The sequence below is a fragment of the Aotus nancymaae genome, unplaced genomic scaffold (genome assembly GCF_030222135.1).
Source record: "Aotus nancymaae isolate 86718 unplaced genomic scaffold, 86718_ANA_hifiasm-v0.15.2.pri h1tg000003l, whole genome shotgun sequence".
Taxonomy (NCBI): Eukaryota; Metazoa; Chordata; class Mammalia; order Primates; family Aotidae; genus Aotus; species Aotus nancymaae.
In genome coordinates, this window is record NW_026988414.1 from 64,932,180 (window position 1) to 64,954,017 (window position 21,838).

The following is a 21,838-nucleotide window of genomic DNA, read 5'->3' on the forward strand; positions in this document are numbered from 1 at the left end:
AACTTGCCCACGCCCCCGCAAAGATAAAAGAACTGCCAACAGCCCATATTAATTTCCCTGAGATGAGATGTGATAGGGAAAGATACCTTGAAATTAAAGAAATGGAGAGCTGCGAGAATCATCTTTCATCTCCGCTGAGTCCCCCAGGATCTTCGCCCGGAGTCTTAAGGCTGCCCCCTCCTGATCCCGCACCAGTGCGGCTCCACACCCTGGAAGTGGCGCACGGAGCGTCCCGGTCCCCAGCAACAGCCAGCGATGGAGTGGGCAGGGCTGGAGATGGCAGCCTTTGGGCCCGGGGAAGCCGGACTCTGCGGAGGGGCTGGGAAGCGGGGAGGAGGAGGGGGCGGGGGCGGGAATTGTTCCGCCCCCTCCCCTCTGTCCACTTTCATTGGCCAAGGGCTTCCTGGTCCCGTACCACCTCCCGCCTCCAGGACGCCGCTTAAAGTGTGCGGAGCAGGTGCCTTGGGTGGAGCAGCAACTTTCCGAGAGTGACTTGGCTGAGCGCGGCGCTCATTCATTGCCCGCGGGCGTCCCTCCATCTGTCCAGCCAGCGGTCCAGCGAAAGGGGCTCCAGGCCGGACGCAGCCGCCACCCAGGGCACCGAGGCCAGCAGAGGGGCCGAAAGCGCGGCTCAGCCTTGAGGACTGGGGCAGGCGACGGTGGCTGCGGCCATGCAGTCCTGTGCCAGGGCGTGGGGGCTGCGCCTGGGCCGCGGGGTCGGGGGCTGCCGCCGCCTGGCTGGGGGATCGGGGCCGTGCTGGGCGCCGCGGGGCCGGGACAGCAGCAGTGGCGGCGGGGACGACGCCGCGGCTGGGGCCTCGCGCCTCCTAGAGCGCCTTCTGCCCAGACACGACGACTTCGCTCGGAGGCACATCGGCCCTGGGGACAAAGACCAGAAAGAGATGCTGCAGACCTTGGGGCTGGCGGTAAGGACCTCCACTGGCCCTCCGCGGCCTCCCCTCCGCCTGGCCCGGGTTCTGCCCGCGCGGCCTCCTGGCTCCCGCCCTGAGCCCTGCTGCGCTCCGCGTGCTCCCCGAACCCTGGATCCCGGGCCGTGGCGTGGAAGCGAATTCGTGCCTTTGGTCCTCGTGCCTTCTCTCACCCGCTTACTTTCTCCTGCACCCAGTCTTCGTGCCTCAAAAGTGTACATTTTTGAACCGCCCCAGCCCAAGTAGCCCTGTGGATGGGCCCTAACTTTGCAAGAGGAGGAAGACCCGCTGGTTAAGGTTAAGAGAGTGGGCTTACCGGCTAGCTCCGGTTGCAACTGAAATGCCACCCTGAGTGGCTGAATCGCTGCCCCGCTTTATGATTTTCTTTCCTCCAAGTGATTCTGGTTTGCTCAAAGTTTTCCTTTTCTCTTAAAAAGAACCCTAATTAGGCGATTTAAATGAGGTTCCCACAAGCCTTTGTAGTCGCAAAACACAGAAGTGACTCTTTTAACTCAGAGGCACTTTCCCCTGTCTTGCGTTTTAATTTTAGAGCATTGATGAACTGATCGAGAAGACGGTCCCTGCCAGCATCCGTTTGAAAAGACCCTTGAAAATGGAAGACCCTGTTTGTAAGCGACTCGGCTTATTCTACTTATTCTGGCCTGTTTGCCTTTTGTGGTCTCTTGAAGGTCCAGCTCTGGGGTTAGAATTGCTCAGGACTGGGAATATGTGGATTAAAGTAAAACAGTGGTGGGTACCTCCGGAGCCGCGAGAGGGTGGGATATTTGGTTCTAGAAGCAGACAGTTAGACAGTTCGGTGCTGTAGAAGGGAGTCGATGTTGTGTGGTTCCTGGTCTTTATCCGAAGGTCCCTGCCAGCTTCCCTAGGGTTTTGTAGCAAGCAGACTCCCCACTTCCCAGGTACCCTCTCACCAGCCATGGTTCTCTCCTACTTTGGGTTGAGAGGTGTCATCACCTTCGCAGATCTGTATAGACTCATAAAGGATCTAGGAAATGCATAAGTTCGTGTAACTGGGGAAGTGACCAGACATCTGGCCTCCCTTCCCCAGGGCTTCTTTAGATTTCAGTAGCTTCCAATTGTTTTCTTATCTCATGTCCAAATTTTATTATTTACCACTTGAAAGGCAGCAGTACTTTTCGGATCTGAATGGTTTTTCTTTTCTTCTCCTTTTTTTTTTTTTTTTTTTGGAGACAGTGTCTCTCTGTCGCTCAGGCTGGAGTGCTGTGGCATGATCTTGGCTCACTGCAACCTCTGCCTCCTGGTTCAAGCGATTCTCCTGCTTCAGCCTCTTGAGTAGTTGGGATTACAGGCATGTGCCACCACACCTGGCTAATTTTTATATTTTTAGTAGAAAAAGGGTTTCTTCATGTTGGCTAGGCTGGTCTTGAACCCCTGACCTCGTGATCCAATGGCCTCGGCCTCCCAAAGTGCTTGGATTACAGGCACCAGCCACTGTGACTGGCTTCGAATGGTTTTTTTCAGAAAAACACACAAATAAGATTTACATTTGGTTAAGAAAGGTCAGCTTAGTCATAGACTTTCTTAGAATTTTATTTTAGGTTTAAAATATTTTAGAGTCTCGCTGTGTTGCCCAGGCTGGAGTGCAGTGGTGCAATCTTGGCTCATTGCAGCCTCCTCCTCCCAGGTTCAAGCAATTCTCTGCCTCAGCCTCCTGAGTAGCTGGGATTACAGGTGCCCGCCACCATGCCCTGCTAAATTTTGTATTTTTTTTTTAGTAGAGATGGGGTTTCACCATCTTGGCCAGGCTGTTCTTGAATTCCTGACCTCGTGATCCACCAGCCTCCCAAAGTGCTGGGATTATAGGTGTGAGCCACTGGGCCCAGCCTCACAGGTATTTTTATGTGGATTTTTGACTTCCATGGAATGGGGAGACAATCCATAAGTCAAGGGCAAAGGCAGAGCTCTTTAAAAAAAAAAAAAATTAATCTGGTTATCTCACTTTCAATCATAAAGATACTTATATCTTTTTCTTCTAGAATCAAATGAAGAGAGAGCAGCTGTTTTGTTGCTATGATAGAAAGGATAGGCTGGGCGCGGTGGCTCACGCCTGTAATCCCAGCACTTAGGGAGACCGAGGCGGGTGGATCACGAGGTCAAGAGATCGAGACCATCCTGGTCAACATGGCGAAACCCCGTCTCTACTAAAAATAAAAAAAATTAGCTGGGCATGGTGGCGCGTGCCTGTAATCCCAGCTACTCGGGAGGCTGAGGCAGGAAAATTGCCTGAACCCAGGAGGCGGAGGTTGCGATGAGCCGAGATCGCGCCATTGCACTCCACCCTGGGTAATGAGCGAAACTCCGTCTCAAAAAAAAAAAAAAGAAAAAGAAAGGATATAGTGTGCAGATGGCAAACTTTATTTTGTTTGAAAGTGGACGTTTGCGGTATAGCGCCTATCTGCTTCTGGTTGGCTAATGCTCAGGCTATACTGAGGGCTGCTGCTTTGTTGGTTTCAAATCTGATAGTCATTGAAGAAAATCTGCATGTTTTGTTAAATTGAGCTAGTTGAGATCTAGGGATAGCGAAAGAAGCGTTATCTATTTTCATTTTAAAAAATCAGAATCCTAGCTGGAGAAGGTGGCTCATGCCTATAATCTCAGCATTTTGGGAGGCCTAGGCAGGTGGTTTGCTTGAGGCCAAGAGTTTTGAGAACAGCTTAGACAACATGGCCACACCCCACCTCTACAAAAAATACAAAAATTAGCCGGGCGTGGTGGTGTGCACCTATAATCCCACCTGCTCTGGAGGCTAAAGTGGGAGGAACACTTAAGCTGGGCAGTGAAGGTTGCAGTGAGCCAAGAGGGCTCCATTGCACTTCAGCCTGAGCAACAGAGTGAGACCCTGTCTTAAAAAAAAAAAAAGACCATGTGTGGTGGCTCATGCCTATAATCCCAGCACTTTGGGAGGCCAAGGTCGCAGATCACATGAGGTGGGGAGTTCAAGACCAGCCTGACCAACATGAAGAAACCTCGTCTCTATTAAAAATGCAAAAAATTAGCTGGGCATGGTGATTCCAGCTACTTGGGAGGCTGAGGCAGGAGAATCGCTTGATCCCAGGAGGCAGAGGTTGCAGTGAGCTGAGATCGTGCCATTGCACTCTAGTCTGGGCAACAATAGTGAAACTCCATCTCAAAAAACGAAAAAAGAAAAGAAAAGAAAATCAGAATCTGATTTATTGGATGTGTGAAGGGTGAAGAGCTATGTATCTTTAAAGCAGGATATTTTAGGTGCATATTTGAACAAGTGAATTCCTTCTTGAGACTTTCAAAGTCAGGCAACGTTTAGGTTAGCTATTTTTATAATATATATGCTCTAAAATATAATGTTCTTTTCGGAGCGTTAGAGCCTGGGAAACGTGGCAAAGTTGTGTATCCATTTTTAGTTCAGTTCTTGGTTCCAGCTGAATAATTTGAACATCAAGGGATTCTGATTCTTCACTCTGGAGGTGGATTCCTGAAAAGTAATTTGCAACTTGAGTATAAACGTTATTATCTTTTGAGACAGATTCTTGCCCTGTTGTCCAGGCTGGAGTGCAGTGGCACGATCTCGGCTCACTACAACTTCTGACTTCCCTGCTCAAGCGATTCTCCTGCCTCAGCCTCCCAAGTAGCCGGGATTAGAGACGTGCGCCACCACTCCTGGCTAATTTTTTTTGTTTGTTTGTTTGTGTTTTGAGACAGAGTATCTTGCTCTGTTGCCAGGCGCCAGGCTGGAGTGCAGTGGCGCAATCTCGGCTCACTGCAATCTCCACCTCCTGGGTTCAAGCAATTCTCCTGCCTCAGCCTCCTGAGTAGCTGGGACTACAGGCGCGCGCCACCATGCCCGGCTAATTTTTGTATTTTTTAGTAGAGACGGAGTTTCACCATGTTGGCCACGATGGTCTTGATCTCTTGACCTCGTGATCCGCCCGCCTCGGCCTCCCAAAGTGCTGGGATTATAGGCGTGAGCCACTGCGCCCGGCAGTTTTTTGTATTTTTAGTAGAAATGGGGTTTCTCCATGTTGGCCGGGTTGGTCTCAAACTGCCGACCTCAAGCGATCCACCCACCTCAGCCTCCCAAAGTACTGGGATTACAGGCATGAGACACCACACCCGGCCTGTATAAACTTTAAACCTAGCAGCTTCTGTGACGTTTTGGGCTTGTTCCATCTAGTTAGTCTGAGATGATTCACACAGAAAATATTGCACCATCAGGAGTCTCCCCATGCCCTGAAATGGACCAGCTCTTCAACAAAGCTTGCTTCTTGGAATAATGAGCTGGGGGTGTTGGGAGAGTGGCAGAGGATGCAAAGGATGAATTTTGACTCTGAGGTGTGTGTGTGTCATGGTGAATGAATGTTCTCTAGGTGGGGAGAGCAAATGGGTTCATGTAAGCTCTGGCAGTAGCATTTCCATTGAATAGCAGAGCACCATTACTCAAACTTTGCTTCATGGGAATGCCCCGGTTCTAGTGTAGAGAGGAATTCTGGATTAAATATTTGTGCCGGGCGCGGTGGCTCACGCCTGTAATCCCAGCACTTTGGGAGGCCGAGGCGGGAGGATCACGAGGTCAAGAGATCGAGACCATCCTGGTCAACATGGTGAAACCCCGTCTCTACTAAAAATACAAAAAAAAATTAGCTGGGCACGGTGGCGTGTGCCTGTAATCCCAGCTACTCAGGAGGTTGAGGCAGGAGAATTGCCTGAACCCAGGAGGCGGAGGTTGTGGTGAGCCGAGATCGCGCCATTGCACTCCAGTCTGGGTAACAAGAGCGAAACTCCGTCTCAAAAAAAAAAAAAAAAAAAATTGTTTACCATGTACAGAGATAACTGTAGTGAGAGCTAGTTATAGGAGTCTTAAATATCCTCAATGCAGAGTAAAGATTGTGAGGGTTGTAATCAGTGTGGAAATACCTGGGTTACTTATTACACATAACTCAGTAATCTCAGACATTTACATAGTGCTTACCATGTACTGGGAACTCTTTAACATGCTCTTGTGTATTAATGTATATTACAACCCTATGAGGAAACCACCATTAATACTTCTGTTTTAAAAATGAAGAAACCGGCGGGGCGTGGTGGCTCACACGTATAATCCCAGCACCATGGGAGGCTGAGGCGGGATGATCATGAGGTCAGGAGATTGAGCAACCTGGCCAACATGGTGATACCCTGTTTCTACTAAAAGTACAAAACAATTAGCTGGGCTGTAATACCAGCTATTTAGGAGGCTGAGGCAGGAGCATGACTTGAACTCGGGAGGCGGAGATTGCGAAGATCAGGGGTCGAACCATTGCACTCCAGCCTGGTGACAGAGTGAGACCCTGTCTCAAAAAAATAGAATAAGATAAATAAGTAAATAGATAAAAATGAAGAAACCATGATATACAGAGGATGCGTGACTTGCCCAAGGTCATAGCTGGTAAGCGGTGGAGGCAGAATTCAAACCCGGGCAGCCCAACTCCACTGTCCACACTCCATCCACTACTTTGCTCTTTTTTCATTTTGTCTTCTGCAAGGTAGTGGGTGTACAAAGTGGAAAACTTCTGTCCTGACTCATCTGGGGTGTCCAGTTACAGATCTGCACACACCTAGTTGCGCTGGAATCGCGCTGCCATATGCCAACTGCTCCAGCAGAAAAGCGGCAGCTTCCTGGCGCACAGATGTGGGAGCACTCAGGCCTGCTGACGGGGCGAGGGAAGGGGTCACGGAAGTGCAGTACGGAGGCTGCACGTTGAAGAATGAGCAGTGACGCTCTGCTAGGTAAATCTAGGGGAGGCTGCTGCAGGCAGTGGACTAACATGTTCAGGACAGAATGGCTAGACAGAACCAGGGAAGGACGGGTGGTCCATCAGTCAAGAAGCATGCTCCCCCTCTTCTTGGACAATTCAGGAAGTGCCTTGAAGAGATACCTTGATAATGAACTGGCCGATAAGTCAGTCATTATTCAAATAAACAAGCAAAACTACTCAGTTAAATCCTGTCCTGCTCAAGTGAATCCCCCATTCTCCGTCCACATGCACTCAACAACAACAAAAGGACTAGAAGGGTGTGTGTCAGTGGGGATACTGGTTTCTCTAAATGGTGCCCTCATTAGTGGTTTTAGCTTTCCTAATTACTTTGCAGTTTGTGGATTTTCTGCAGTGTAGGTATTCATTTTATAATTAATTCAAAGTTAAAAATTACTTTATGACCAAAGCCAGTTACTTTTAGCTTTCGTGTGCCCAGCTGTGTAGTCTTTTCAGCGCATTCATCTCAAGATAACTAGTCTGAACTGGACTGAACTAATCTTAGATAAACTGCAGGGCTTCACATTTACACAAAATTGCACATTGCTCGTGGAAGAGAGGGGAGAAATTAAACCCTCTAACATTCACATTATTCAACTAGAGCCGAGGAGCTGAGTTGTCAGAATGATGGACTTGTGCCAGCTGAATGTTCCAGAGTGATTTCTATTAAATGGTTAATGGAAGGCAGGGGGCAGGGAGCAGAGGGGGAGGGAATGTTGTGTAATGTAACTGCAGGTGTTGGCTTTGTCACCCCACTTGGGTTGAACGCTCTCCTGAACTGACCCCAGGGGCAACTAGGCCGGGGCAGCTGTTCCCCAGGCCGAGGCCATGACTTGTCTTTAGCCATGTGGTGCCCATTGCCAGGTCCTGCCTGTAGGCCCCTCAGTCTGTGACAAGGCTTTCCTTTGGACATTCCTGGCTCATTTGATTCCCAGCTTTTATGAATTATGATTTCTTCTTTAGGATGATTCCAATAGATTTTCATTAAATGACTGTGGAAGTAAAGACCAGCTAAATGAGAGATGCAAAGGCTATTTATTTATAATGAACTTGCTATAGCAAGGGAGTCAGACTTGCATTTTGACAGTGGAGAGGAAAGCTTTATTGTGGAAAAAAGGGAAGGGTTTTGACTGGAGGTTGTTTACAATGAAAGTTGTCTTAGGGTTAACTAGAAGTTGGACATCCGATGTGATTGGTTATGGATACATATTTGGCTTTACCTGGTTGGTCCTATGTTGGATATGGGACAAAAATTGGGGAAGCTATCAGTTATTAATTAGGTTCTAGCCCTTTGGGGCCAATTGTTAGGGAAGTTATTGTTCAGTTTTCTGGATTGTCACTAGAGATAGCAATCTGGCTTTCTCTGTAAGTCTAAGTTGTAGCAGGCTGGCTTCCTCCATTGTTTATTGTAAGTAAGCGTGTTAGTTTTCTGGACAGGTGTGGGTGAAGGCTCTATTTTAAAACATGGTCTGGTAATTGCCCATTTGTGTATGTAGTTAGTCCCTCACAGCAGAATCTGTCTTGTCCTTATGTTTTCGTCATTAATTGCTCATTAGGCAGATACTTGACTGATAACCTTGGACAGTCACCCTGTTGCCTAAATTGTTAAATGTTTACTGACTACTATTGGAAGACATTCTGAAGATATACATTTTCTTTTTCTTTTTTGAAATGGAGTCTCACACTGTTGCTCAAGCCAGAATCTAGTGGTGTGATCTCAGCTCACTACAATCTCTGCCTCCCAGGTTCAAGTGATTCTCCTGTCTCAGCCTCCCAAGTAGCTGGGACTACATGCATGTGCCACCATGCCTAGCTAATTTTTTTTTTTTTTTTTTTGAGACAGAGTTTCACTCTTGTTTCCTAGGCTGGAGTGCAATGGCTCGATCTTGGCTCACTGCAACCTCTGCCTCCTGGGTTGGAGCGATTTCTCCTGCCTCAGCCTCCGGAGTAGCTGGGATTACTGGCATGCGTTGCCATGCCTGGCTAATTTTGTATTTTTAGTAGAGATGGGGTTTCTCCATGTTGGTCAAGCTTGTCTTGAACTCATGGCCTCAGATGATCCACCTGCCTTGGCCTCCCAAAGTGCTGGGATTACAGGCGTGAGCCACTATGCCTGATCAATTTTTGTATTTTTAATAGAGACGGAGTTTCACTATGTTGGCCAGGCTGATCTCAAACTCCTGACCTAGTGATCTGCCCACCTCTGCCTCCCAAAGTTCTGAGATTACAGTTGTGAGCCACTGCACCCGGCGAGACCATACATTTGAATAAACATAGTCACTATCTCCAAGGAGCTTACATCTTAACCTTCTTTATAAAATAGGTCAGACAGTGAAAAAGTTCCAGGTGCCATGAGAGCTGTGGATAAAATGTCATGAGTGTTCAGAATTACGTGAAATGGGACAGAAAGACAGAGTTAAGAGTTGGAACATATCTTCTCAATGTAAAGAAGCAAAGATGTAAAGCAGAGATGTACAGAAGCAAAGATGAGGCTGGGTGCAGTCATGAGCCACGGTGCCTGTCCTGTTTTGGGATTTTTAATTTTATTTTTGAGACAGGGTCTCACTCTGTTGCCCAGGTTGGATTGCAGTGGTGCAATCACAGCTTACTGCAGCCTTGACCTCTTGGATTCAAGTGGTCCCTCACCTCAGCCTCCCGAGCAGCTAGAACTACAGATGCATGCCACCAGGCCTGGCTAATTTTTTGTATTTTTTGTAGAGACAGTCTTACTGTGTTGCCCATGCTGGTCTCGAACTCCTGGGCTCAAGAAATCCTTCCGACTCTGCCTCCCAAGATACTGGGATTATAGGTGTGAGCCATCTTGCTGGGCCAACTTTATTTTTTAGAGCAGTTTTAGGTTCACGGCAAAACTGAGTGGAAGGTACAGAGATTTCCCATTAAACCCACCTCACAAGCATAGTGTTCTCTAATTATCAGCATTGCCTACCAGAGAGGTACATTTGCTACAATTGAACCTAATTAATGCATCATTATCACCCAAAGTTTTTTTTTTTTTTGAGATGGAGTCTCACTCTATCACCCACGCTGGAGTGCAGTGGTGTGACCTCGGATCACTGCAACCTCCACCTCCTGGGTTCAAGCGATTCTCCTGCCTCCGCCTCTCGAGTAGCTGAGACTATAGGCATGAACCACCATGACTGGCTATTTTTGTATTTTTAGTAGAGATGGGATTTCATCATGTTGGCCAGGCTGGTCTTGAAATCCTGACCTCAGGTGATCTGCCCACCTCAGCCTACCTAAATGCTGGGATTACAGGTGAGCCACTGTGCCTGACCTAACCCAAAGTGAAGATTATTTACATTAGAATTCAGTCTTGGTGTTGTACCTTCTAGGGGTTTAGACAACTGTTGTATAACATCTATCCATTATTATCATTTTTATTTTAAAATATTTTATTTTTATTTAATTTTATCTATTTTATTTTTTTGAGACAAGGTCTTGCTATGTCACCCAGGCTGGAGTACAGTGGTGTGATCACAGCTCTGTACAACCTTGACCTCGCCGGCTCAGGCAATCCTCTCACCTCAGCCTTCCAAGTAGCTTAGACCACAGGGAGGACCATCATGCCTGGCTAATTTTTAAAAATTTTTTGTAGAGGGGGTCTCAATATGTTACCCAGGCTGGTCTTGAACTCCTGGACTTAAGTGATCCACTCATTTTGGTCTTCCAAAGTGCTGGGATTATAAATGTGAGCCACCATGCCCAGCTCCTATCATTATTATTTAGAGACAGGGTCTTGCACTGTCACCCAGACTGGAGTACAGCGGTGTGACTATAACTCACTCTAATCTCAAAACATATGCAGTGCTATCAAAATGAAACCTGTTATACTGCATTATAAATATAGTGTGATTCTTGAGGACTATTATGGTGCATAGGACCATTTGCCCATAAATAAAGTGCCCTAGACTACTCAGCTTTTGGTTTTTCAACTGGTATTTACTATCACCTTTGTTATCAGTGGGTTATTAAGCTACTATTGCCAAATCTCCTTCTACAGCTTTCTCCATCTTCTTCCATTCTGCACTTATTGAGAGTCAGTTGTAGAAGTTAAGATACTGCTTTAGGCACTTGGTGTACAAAAGTCAGTTGGTCAAAGGTGATAAAGATATGATCCCTAGCTATAGGTTGCAACTTATAAGGAAATAGATGTTGGATAGCTTGATGGGTCTGCAAATAGGAGGGAGACTTAGTCTGAAGTTATGACATGAGCAGAGGCATGGAAGTGTGGAAATAGATGGTGATTTGAGGGATGGTGAATAGGCCATGTGGTTAGAATGTTAGATTGCAGAGGGGCATGAAAAACAAGGTATGGGTCCACAATATGGAGGGCTCAGAGCCAGAGAATTTATTTTTCTTCCTCTAAGTAAAAGGTGGACATGAAAAGTGAAGTGGAAGGATTGATTCTGTGTTTTGCAGAGTGCCTCTGAGATCAGAGGCAGGGAAACCAACTGGGAGACTTTCCATGTGAGATGTAAATGTGCATTAGTTCAGGTCGACTGGGAAGCAGACACCAAGATTATGTTAGATACACAAGACATTTTTATTGGGGGTAGAAGCAGGAGAGGGCAGGGGAAGCCTCTAAACCAATGCAGGTCTAACTTTGGTGGAAGGAGAGAGAGATAGAAAGAAGACTAGGTAGAAAGAGTCTTACAGTATAGAACAGATCTAAGAGAGTTTCCACCAGACCCACATGGAGTCCTGGAGCTACAGCTGCCCATCGGAGGAGTCTAATGTCTCCAGAGAGTGAATGAGTCTGCATTAGTGTTCCTACAGAGCTTAGTCACAGGCTTAGGCATCCCAGTAGAAGCATGATTTTTTTTTTTTCTTTTTTGAGACAGGGTCTGGCTATGTCACCCAGGCTTGAGAGCAGTGGCACGATCTTGGATCACTGCAACTTCTGCCTCCTGGATTCAAGGGATCCTCCCTCCTCAGCCTCCCGATTAGCTGGGACTACATGCATGAGCCACCATGCGCAGCTAAATTTTGTATTTTTTGTAGAGATGGAGTTTTGCCATGTTGCCCAGGCTGGTCTTGAACTCCTGAGCCAAGCAATCTGCCTGCCTCGGCCTCCCAAAGTGCTGGGATTAGAGACGTGAGAAGTGTGGGTTTTTTTTCATTTTGAGACAGAGTCTCACTCTGTTGCCCAGGTTGGAGTACAGCGGTGGGATCCTGGCTAACTGCAGCCTCCACCTCCTGGGTTCAAGCGATTCTCCCACCTCAGCCTCCCAAGTAGCTGGGATTACACTTATAGCTCATTGTTGTATTTTTAGTAGAGACAGGGTTTTGCTGTGTTGGCCAGGCTGGTCTTGAACTCCTGGCCTCAGGTGATCCATCCTCCTCAGCCTTCCAAAGTGCTGGAATTACTGGTGTGAGCGACCATGCCTGGCCAGAAGCATGGTTTTCATATAGACATGGTGATTGATCCAAAGAAGCTGGAGGTCAGGCTGTTAGTCAGTTTCTAGATGGGGTAGTGATGTTGATGTCATTCATTAACAGAGGGGGAACAGGGAGAAGAGGAAGGAGAGATGGGGTCTTGCTTGAGCAGAATTGGGCTTGAGGTACTTATGGAATATGCATTTGGAAAAGTTGAAGAAAGTTGGAAAGTAGAGACTAGAGATCCAGAGAGAGAGAGAAGAGATGGAGTTGCAGATTTAGTGAGTTTTCTGAACAAATTCATGAGAATGAGTGAAATTTCCCAGGGATGGAGTGTGGGGAAGAAAGCAGAAGCCAGGATATTGGGAAATAAAACATGCAGAAGGAGAGAGCCAGACAGTCTGAGATGAAGTTATCAGAGGCAGGAAGATATATTTTCAGGAAGGGAGTTGTGGACCCCTGTGTCATATTCTGGACCTTTCTTAGGCAGAAGAAGGAAGTCTGCATAAAGACATAAGGATCCTCTTAGGTGGGAGGAGTTGAGGTGCTGCGTGTCTGACAATCCTTCTGGATGAGAAACAGGAAGACTGAGACCGAGCACTAAGGAAAAGTCAATTTCAGAAGAGCTACTGTGCGCATCTGGGTGGCAAGGACCGTTGATTGGCCTTCAGGGAGGGGCTGCTGAGACTGAATTGCAGGAATTTGTAAGGCCTGTTTAAGTGTCCTCCACCCCACCCACCATCGGTCAGTGACCTGGAAGCAGGAACAGAGAAATGGTGTGACTGAGTTCAGCTGAGGGGAGGACTTCAAGGTCCGCTAGTCAGCTCAGTGAGGTTGAGAGAGAGGTGGAGCAGCCCCACCCACATTCTGTCTGGACGCTCAGTGACCTGCCTCAGGAGACTGGGAGTGAGGGCCCCGGCTGCACGGGGTGCGTGCTAGAGAACAGGGATGTGAACTGCTATGAGCGAATCTGTGTTCTGACTTCCATTCTTCATGTCCTCTTCCCACCCCACCAAATAGCCCTATGTCTTGCTTTAATAATACTCAGTTACACGATGCATGAATAACTTTGATTTCGTTTTGGCTCCAGTTTGCTTTACTTTTTGTAAGTCCAGAGTATTTATATAAAAATGCAAACTAAGAGTTTTAGTAAGGATTTTCAATGCCTATATCATTAACATACTAACTGACTTGAAGAAATAAATGTAGACATTGCATTATTTTATACGACTTTCTTTTCATTTATTTATTTTTTTAATAAAATGGGGTTTCACCATGATGGCCAAGCTGGTCTTGGACTCCTGACCTCAGGTGATTCACCCACTTCGGCCTCCCAAAGTGCTAGGATTACAGGCGTGAGCCACAGCGCCCGGCCTATTTTATTTTTTTTAAGACGAGGTTTCACCATGTTGGTAAGGCTGGTCTTGAACTCCCGACCTCAGGTGATCCACCCGCCTTGGCCTCCAAAGTGCTTGGATTACAGGTGTGAGCCACCACGCCCAGCCACAACTTTCTTTCTTTCTTTTTTTTTTTTTGAGATGGAGTTTCGCTCTTGTTACCCAGGCTGGAGTGCAATGGCGTGATCTTGGCTCACCGCAACCTCCGCCTCCTGGGTTCAGGCAATTCTCCTGCCTCAGCCTCCTGAGTAGCTGGATTACAGGCCTGTGCCATCACATGAGCTAATTTATTTTATTTTGTAGAGGCGTGGTCTTGCTATGTTGCTTATGCTGGTCTCCTGGGTTCAAGCCATCCTTCCCCTTAGCCTCCCAAAGTGCTGAGATTACAGGCGTGAGCCACCGTGTCTGGCCCATATGCCTTTGATCTATAAAAAATTATGTTTTCCTCAAGCATGATAAATTGTTTGCGATAGACTTTTAGGACATAGCCTTCCCTTCTTGTTCTTGCCCCGCAGGCCATGACAGTGTACCTTTGGGGCAGCAAAGAGGGAAAACAAATACTCTGAGACTTCCACTGATTCTCATTTCAAACTCAGCATTTGCCCTGATTACATAGGTCAGCTGGTATTCCAGATAAATACTATGAATTGCAATGTTTCTCTGTACATTTCTTTAAAAAACATTTGTAGATTAAATGAAAAGAGGCCTCCCGCAGGAAGGAGTATGATCCAAGTTCAAGGAGTAAAATAACAGACATAGCATCCCTTCCCACTCCCCACTGTGAATGCTGTTTTGGTTTTGGTACAGCTGGTAGGATCTTGAAGCTGTGCATCTCTCGGGTGATCAGGAAGAGCTGCAAGGACTGCTCACTCATACGGAGACAAGGGACCAAGGAGTCATCAGAAACACAGATGGGACATGCCTCAGCTCCTTTTGAGTGGAGGTGTCCTGAGGAGGGCGGTAACCCCTGAGGGTCATCAAGGACTGAATGAGGCTTGGTATTAATTGGCTGCACAAGATGACAGGGAAGAGCCTGGCAGGATTAGAGCAAGGAGACAGCCCCAGGTTGGGCCTGTGTGCTGCTACCCTGATGAGGTCCTTACAAATGGCTCAACGCTGCCTGTCTTCAAGGGTTTGCAGTTCAGTTTCCTCTGTACACTGTGCAGAGCATATGGATTGGATTAGCTTCCCGTAATGATTCAACACATTCTGTGACGCAGCTGACTTTGGTAGTGAAACCTTCTCTGCCCAGGGAGGAAACTTGACAAATAATAGGGAATTGGGTCTATGGACTGGGTAAGTGGGCTTGTTCCAGGTGGCTATGAGGGAGAGAAAGGAGTGCTGTAAATGACTGGGTGATGCTGGGGAAAGGCTCAGCATGCAGATGGAATTTGCATCCAAATTCTGACTTCCCTTCAGAAAGATGAGAAAGTCCTGACACGCTGTCATTCATGGTCTGTTTATCTTGATTGACACCCCAGCCCCAACCCCTGGTTCCTGTGCAGCTCTGCAGCCAAGGATTAGGATCCTGAGTAGAAAAATCTGCCCAGACAGTCTCTTTCCTCACATTCTGGCCCCAGCTTTCCCCTTAGCCTCTAGCAGAGAAAGGCCTTTCTCAAACTGGTGACATGGGGCAAATTCAAATATGAGTGTGTTGGTTTTCAGTCCTGATGATTTCCTTGGAGACCTTTTCCTAGTGTCTTGCCAAGCACATGGAGGGCGAAGAGTGAGGGAGGCTCTGACGTGGTTAGTGGCTGCTGTGTGCGAGGCATTGCTGTCTGGGCTGCCTGGAACTCGCTCTGTGGATAGCCTGCCAGTGTCGAGGACCGACAGGGTCTACACCCATGTACTCATGTATTTTACAAGGAGGATTTCATTCTAGATGCAACATTTTAATTTAATTTTAAAATAAATAATATAAGCACATTGGTCAAAACTCAGAAGCACAAAAAGATATACAGGGAGGCCAGGTGGGGGTGGCTCATGCCTGTAATCCCAGCACTTCGGGAGTCTGAGACTAGAAGATTACTTGAGGCCGGGAGTTTGAAACCAGCCTGGGAAATATAGTGAAACCTCATCTCTCTCTTAAAAAAAAAATGCCTATACAGGGAAAAGGAAGCCTCCCTCCCATTTCCATCATCTTCTATTTATTATCAATTTCTTGTGAATCATCCCAAAGATGTTCTGTTAATATATAAACATATGCATATATATTATTATTTTAAAAACACAAATGATAGCATAATATTGTGTGTGTGTAAATGTATATATGTATATATATATAGTGTAAAACTTCAGGCATAGCATTTTTAGATTGTCGAAGCAAAGAGCAAAACCTGAATACATTTTTTCCTTACAATTTAGGCCAAAAAGAAATAGTAGGGTTGTGTTTAGGGTAATGGGTTAAGGATGGGAAACAATGTGTGTGTGTGTGTGTGTATGTTTAGTTGCAGCAGGTATCTTGACTCATACAGATTGCCTGCCCATTTTAATGACATTTCCCCAGTTCTTGTGCAAATTCACATAAACAAGATATTAAAACCTAGTCCTAGTAATGTATTGAAAATTTAACAGCTATTGAGAGGCTGAGGCAGGTGGATCACCTGAGGTCAGGAGCTTGAGACCAGCCTGGCCAATATGGTGAAACTTCATTACCACTAAAAATACAAAAATTAGCTGGGCGTGGGGGTGCGTACCTGTAATCCCAGCCACTCAGGAGGCTGAGGCAGGAGAATCACTTGAACCCGGGAGGCGGAGGTTGCAGTGAGCCGAGATTGCGCCATTACACTCTATTGGGGTGACAGAGTAAGACTCTGTCTTAAAAAAAAAAAAAAAGAAAAGAAAATGTAACAGTTAATCATCTTACTACATTGGAAAGCATTTATTTGGTGTAGTAGTTGGTTCAAAATTCTTGCTGTTTTAGGCTCAGTGGCAAGGGAGTTGCTATAGAATGGCTCTTATGTGGAATGATGTAAAGAGGAAGCATTAATTCTGAATTCTGAGAAGCAGCAGCAGTGCAAGTTCTTACCTGCAGTTTCTTAGGAAGTGATGCCCAGAGGCCACTGAACTCTGTTCTTGGTACATTAGGACCAGGAGATTATGCAATGCTCTGAGGCAGAGTAATAAACAAGGTCAGAAGCAGGCATTTATTCTGCAAGAAAAGAACTTACTGTGTAGGCTTCTGAAGGATTGCCTGAATTCCTTCATGGCGGAGAGTGCAAAATAATGCACAGCCACTGGTTGCCCTGCGTAGCTGTAGGTAAGGATCTGGAAGATAACAGCTTGCCTCCAAGCGTTTTTTTCCTTTCCTTTAGGCAGGGTCTTGCTCTGTCACAGGGGTGGGAGTGCAGTGGTGCAATCACAGCTCACTGCAGCCTCGGCCTCCTGGGCTCAAGCAATCCTCCTGCCTCATTTTAAAATTTTTTTGTAGAAACGAGGTCTCACTATGTTGGTCAGGTTTGAACTTCTGGGCTCAAACAATCCTTCTGTCTTGGCCTCCCAAAGTGCTGGCATTTAGGCGTGAGCCACTGCCCCCAGCCTTCAAGTGTTTCTTAATGGATGACCCCCTTTCTCATTTGGTCTCTTTCCCCCCCGGTTAGGTTCTTTGTAGTTCCTGTTGAGGAAGATAGCTACAGGAATTAGGCTTATGCACTGGAACCAGCTGGTTTTGTCCAGTTGAAAGGAGAAGTGTGAGGAATGTGCTCTGCTGTGAGATTTGCTGGGGGGTAGGGAGACACTGTAGTTTTCTTTTTCTCTTTTCCGATTTGCTGCCCAAGGCACAATCACCTTTTCAGAATCCTTCTTTTTTTTTGAGACCGAGTCTCATTCTTCTTGCCCAGGCTGAAGTGCAATGAAGCTATCTTGGCTCACTGCAACCTCTGTTTCGTGGGTTCAAGAGATTCTCCTTCCTCAGCCTCAAGTAGCTGGGATTACAGGCACCTGCCAACACGCCCGGCTAATTTTTGTATTTTTAGTAGAAATAGGGTTTCACCATGTAGTCCAGGGCAGTCTCGAACTATTGATCTCAGGTGATCTGCCCACCTCAGCCACCCAAAGTGCTGGGATTACAGGCATGAGCCACCATGCCCAGCCAGGACCCAATACTGTTTCCTCTAGAAAGGGAGCTCTTTTCCATGAGAGAAGAGGAGTACAGTGGTGGGAATTCTGTGCTTAATTAGGGTTTGAGGTTTTATTTAGACATCATCATGTCCCCCTTAACTTTGACTTGAAGACTGGATTCTGCTAAGTTCAACTTCAGGTTGGTCCAGCAGGTAGATCTCTGATTGTGGACTTCTGTGTCTTCTCTCCTTTTCTCTGCATCTATTGCTGACTTGACATCAAAGTAACTCAAACTCTGGGCCTCTAAGAACACTGGATTGGTTCTTCTGCAGATTTGGCCAAAGTGATAGATATTTTATGAGTGAATTTGAGAAATGGCAACCAGTGAACAAACATTTGAAACAATTCAGACACTCACTAGGCTGTATGTTTGGGGAATTGTTTTTATTATATGTGGCTGTGGAAGCCTGAGGTCTTAGATTTTTATCAGTAAGAAGCGGTTTACGTCTCTGTTCATCAAGTCACAGACTGTCTTGGCTTCTAGCTGGGAAGTTTGTGCTGGGAAGTTTTGTAGTGTTGGGTGATGGACGAGTGAACAGGAAAGAAGCATGACTAGGGACCTAAACTTAATGGCTCAAAAGTTCCATTAACTTGTTGTATAGGGGACAGCTCATTCTATTAACTCACTTTGTTCTCAACAGAAGGTAAAATTAGGCATAACGACTAGGCTATCATGAGAACTAATCCAGGAAAATTCATATTAGCCCCAAGCTGCATAGGGACAGAGTGCACAGGTGCTTGAGAAGTTTGGCTGGTCCTATAGAATAGAGTATATATTTGTTGACTTAGAAACTTCGTTGTCTCATGTTTGACAGTTTTTATGCTTCTGAGTCTTACCTATAATTAATATTTTGTTCTTTATTTAAGCTAGTTTGCCTCTTAAATTTTTCAGGCATTTGATTCAAGTGTATAAGACATCAGCGGCTGCTCTGAAGTATGCTGATTTGTGTCTGGAGACCCTGAACTGATGCGGATTGGGCCAGTGAGTTCCTGGCTGGTCTGATGTGGTGTCTTCACTTCCTTTTTTATTTATTTATTTATTTTTATTTTTTTTGCTTGGCTGAATCTTTTTTTTTTTTTTTTTTTGAGACGGAGTTTTGCTCTTGTTACCCAGGCTGGAGTGCAATGGTGCGATCTTGGCTCACCGCAACCTCCGCCTCCTGGGTTCTTAGTTTCTTTACGTTGGGCTAGGACATGTTCTTTTAACTCACAGAAGTTTCTTATTATCCACTTTCTGAAACCTAATTCTGTTATTGGAACGCACTCGTTCTCCATCAGGCCTTGATCCCTCGTTCATGAGGAACTCTGATCCCCTGTAGAGGGAGAGGCATTCTGATTTTGGGTATTCTCAGCCTTTTTACGCTGGTTTCTTCTCATCATTGTGAATTTATCCACCTGTCATCTTTGTAATTACCAACTTTCAAATTCGACTCTGAGTGGATGTCCAACTTGTTGATTCCCAGCGCCAGAATCTGAGCAACCCACTGCGCCAGCTAAAAGAGCGGTGTTAAGATTGATGGTGCTTTTCTGCCGGGGAATCTCTGGTCTGGCTTCCTTCCTGAGTTCCTTTTTCAATCAACTGAATAGGCTATTCTGCCTTCCTGGAGCTCCAAACGTTGACCAAAAGGGGACCCAGTCCCGTTTACTCTGCACCAAGAACCGCCGCACCAGGGTGCCGGCAAAACCGCCGCACCGGCCACAAGAGTCGCTCTGGTGACCCGTGGGGCTCCTCCACTGGGGAGCTCCTGGTCCGTGACCAACAAATATTCGTCTGAAAGTGTGGCGTCCTCTCGTTCTCTGAACTTTCACTGGGAGCTACAATCCTGAGCTGCTAGTAATCGGACATTTTGGATCCGGCTCTCTTCCTTACTGTTGAGGACATGGGGCAGTGTGGGACCAGGGCCTGAGTGGCAGAAGGTGACAGAAGGGAGGGAGATGGGAACTGGGCTGTAGTCAGGGCTCTCTCACAACAGGGCTTGACCCTTACCTATTACCTCCTGGACAGCTGTGCAGAAGAGAGGTATGAGAGAATGGGTTTTCTTTTCTATTTTTTTTTTTTAAGATGGGGTTTCACCATGTTGGTCAGGCTGGTCTTGAACTCCCGACCTCAGGTGATCCACCCACCTTGGCCTCCAGAGAATGGGTTTTCTTGTGAAAGGAAAATTCAAATCTCTCTTCTACTTGAGAATTTAGGGACTCCACACATCACCATCCCCCATAGAAGCACTGATGATTTTCACATTTGAATAAAACACTTGAAATTTTTAAAAGGCCAATTAGTAAAAATGAAGAACAATGTAATTAATTATAAAGACCCAGAGGCATAAAAGTGGTCAATCTTGAAACACAGTGGCAGGCGCCATCTTGGTTCTTGTGTTCCTTCTTCTGTCAAGTGAAAAAATAAACCACCATTTTTATTTTTTGCAATACTCCCATTCAATTGGGCTGCTTCTTTTTATTTTTTTATTCTTTTTTTTCAATCCTGCTCCTTCTGTAGGCAGAATTGAATTGAGCTTCTTGACTGGTCTCCTGGAGCTAATTGTCAGGATTAGGGTGAGCCCCACCCCTTCCTGGGATCCTAGCCTTCCCCTCCTTTGGGTGAGAGCCTGTCTACTCCTTCCCAAGAGGTGGCCTCTGCTCCAGACCCATGAAACTTTAACCCTACATTTCCTTACCAGTGGGAATTAACGTAACAGCTAGGGCCACTATCACAGGAGTGGAAAATAAAACCATAGTAAAGAGACCTTCTGAAAGTCTCCACGCAAAATCAAAACACATTAGAGCACCTCTATATGGGGCAAGAGCAGTAGATTTTTGCTGGAGGGAGGTGGGGGGGGCATCATGTGTTCTCAGACGGAAGAGATCTGGAGTTTGGTTTAGTTCAAGATTCTTCTCAGCTTCTAGCCCTGAGCTCCAGGGCTTCTATCACCTCCCTCTGAGTCCTTGAAGTGCTTTTTTCAGAAAACTTGACCTACTGAGGGACTGTAATTGTGGCTCTTGGCACAATAGCCAAATTCCTATCTCTCTAATCCTGTTTTGTCTCCTGGGGCCAGGGTATGAGGAAGGAGAGTTCTGCACTGGAAAAATTACGTTAGCAGTTTCACTCACTATGAAGACTGTTTGTTTAAATAATCCTATTGGCTCCCACCAATGTCCACAATGTCCATTTAGCTATTTCTAATTATTTCAATTACTATTATGTTACTTTTCCCCAGGCATAGAGCCAGTTAAAAGTCAGCCATTGAGTTGGTTCTCTTAGCCGTGCTGCTTGTGGAACAACATGGCTGCAAGACAGCACTGCTTTCCTTTCCCATGCCAGGCCGTGTGAGTTAGAGAGTGATCAGTACAAACCTTTGGACCGGATGGTTGGTGGTGCTGGTTTCACCTCGGCCGCATCACTCTGAGGGACTGTGGGGGAAGCTGCTGCACCCCTCTGCACAGACTTCCGACACATCCCAGAACTGTAGCACCAGCTCTCTTAAGCCAGTGGATAATGTTGATTAGTAAAGAGAATGCTACTGTTGGGGTTGATTACTTCCACTAGTAGAATCTTAACTTTTATTTATTTATTTATTTTGGAGACAGTATCTTGCTCTGTCGCCCAGGCTGGAGTTTAGTGGCGTGATCTCAGCTCACTGCAACCTCCGCCTCCAGGGTTCAAGCAATTCTGCTGCCTCAGCCTCCCAAGTAGCTGAGATTACAGGCACACACCACCACACCTGGCTAATTTTTGTGTTTTTAGTCGAGATAGTGTTTTACCATGTCGGCCAGGCTGGTCTTGAACTCCTTGACCTCAAGTGATCCTCCCGCCTTGGCCTCCCAAAGTGCTGGAATTACAGGTGTGACCCAGCGTGCCTGGCCAACTGAGCTTTTTTTAACTGGCCAGCTGGGCCCAAGAGTATTACCATATCTCCTAAAAATGGCTGATGTAGTTTATTAGTTTCCTACAGCTGCCATGTAATATAGTACCACAAACTAGGTGGCTTTCCTTTCCCATGCCAGGCGGTGTGAGTGAGAGAGCAATCAGTGCAAACCTTTGGGCTGGATAATTGGTGGTGCCAAAAACAGCAACCTGTTGACTACCAGTTCCATAGTCAGAAATCAAGATGTTGGCAAGGTTGGCTCCTCTCTGGAAGCTCTGAAGGAAGATCCGTTCCCTGCCTCTCTCCCAACTTCTGGGGGTTGC

General features: G+C 46.5%; 1 protein-coding gene across 1 annotated transcript in view; it reads left to right on the forward strand.

Moving 5' to 3' along the window:
• Window positions 1–441: 441 nt before the first annotated feature.
• Window positions 442–21,838, forward strand: part of GLDC (glycine decarboxylase) — a 110,468-nt gene continuing 89,071 nt past the window's right edge. The window contains exons 1-2 of the mRNA XM_064381851.1: window positions 442–926; window positions 1,480–1,558. Of these exons, the coding sequence (XP_064237921.1) occupies window positions 672–926; window positions 1,480–1,558 (334 nt within the window). The 5' untranslated portion in view covers window positions 442–671. The remainder of the gene's footprint in view (window positions 927–1,479; window positions 1,559–21,838) is intronic.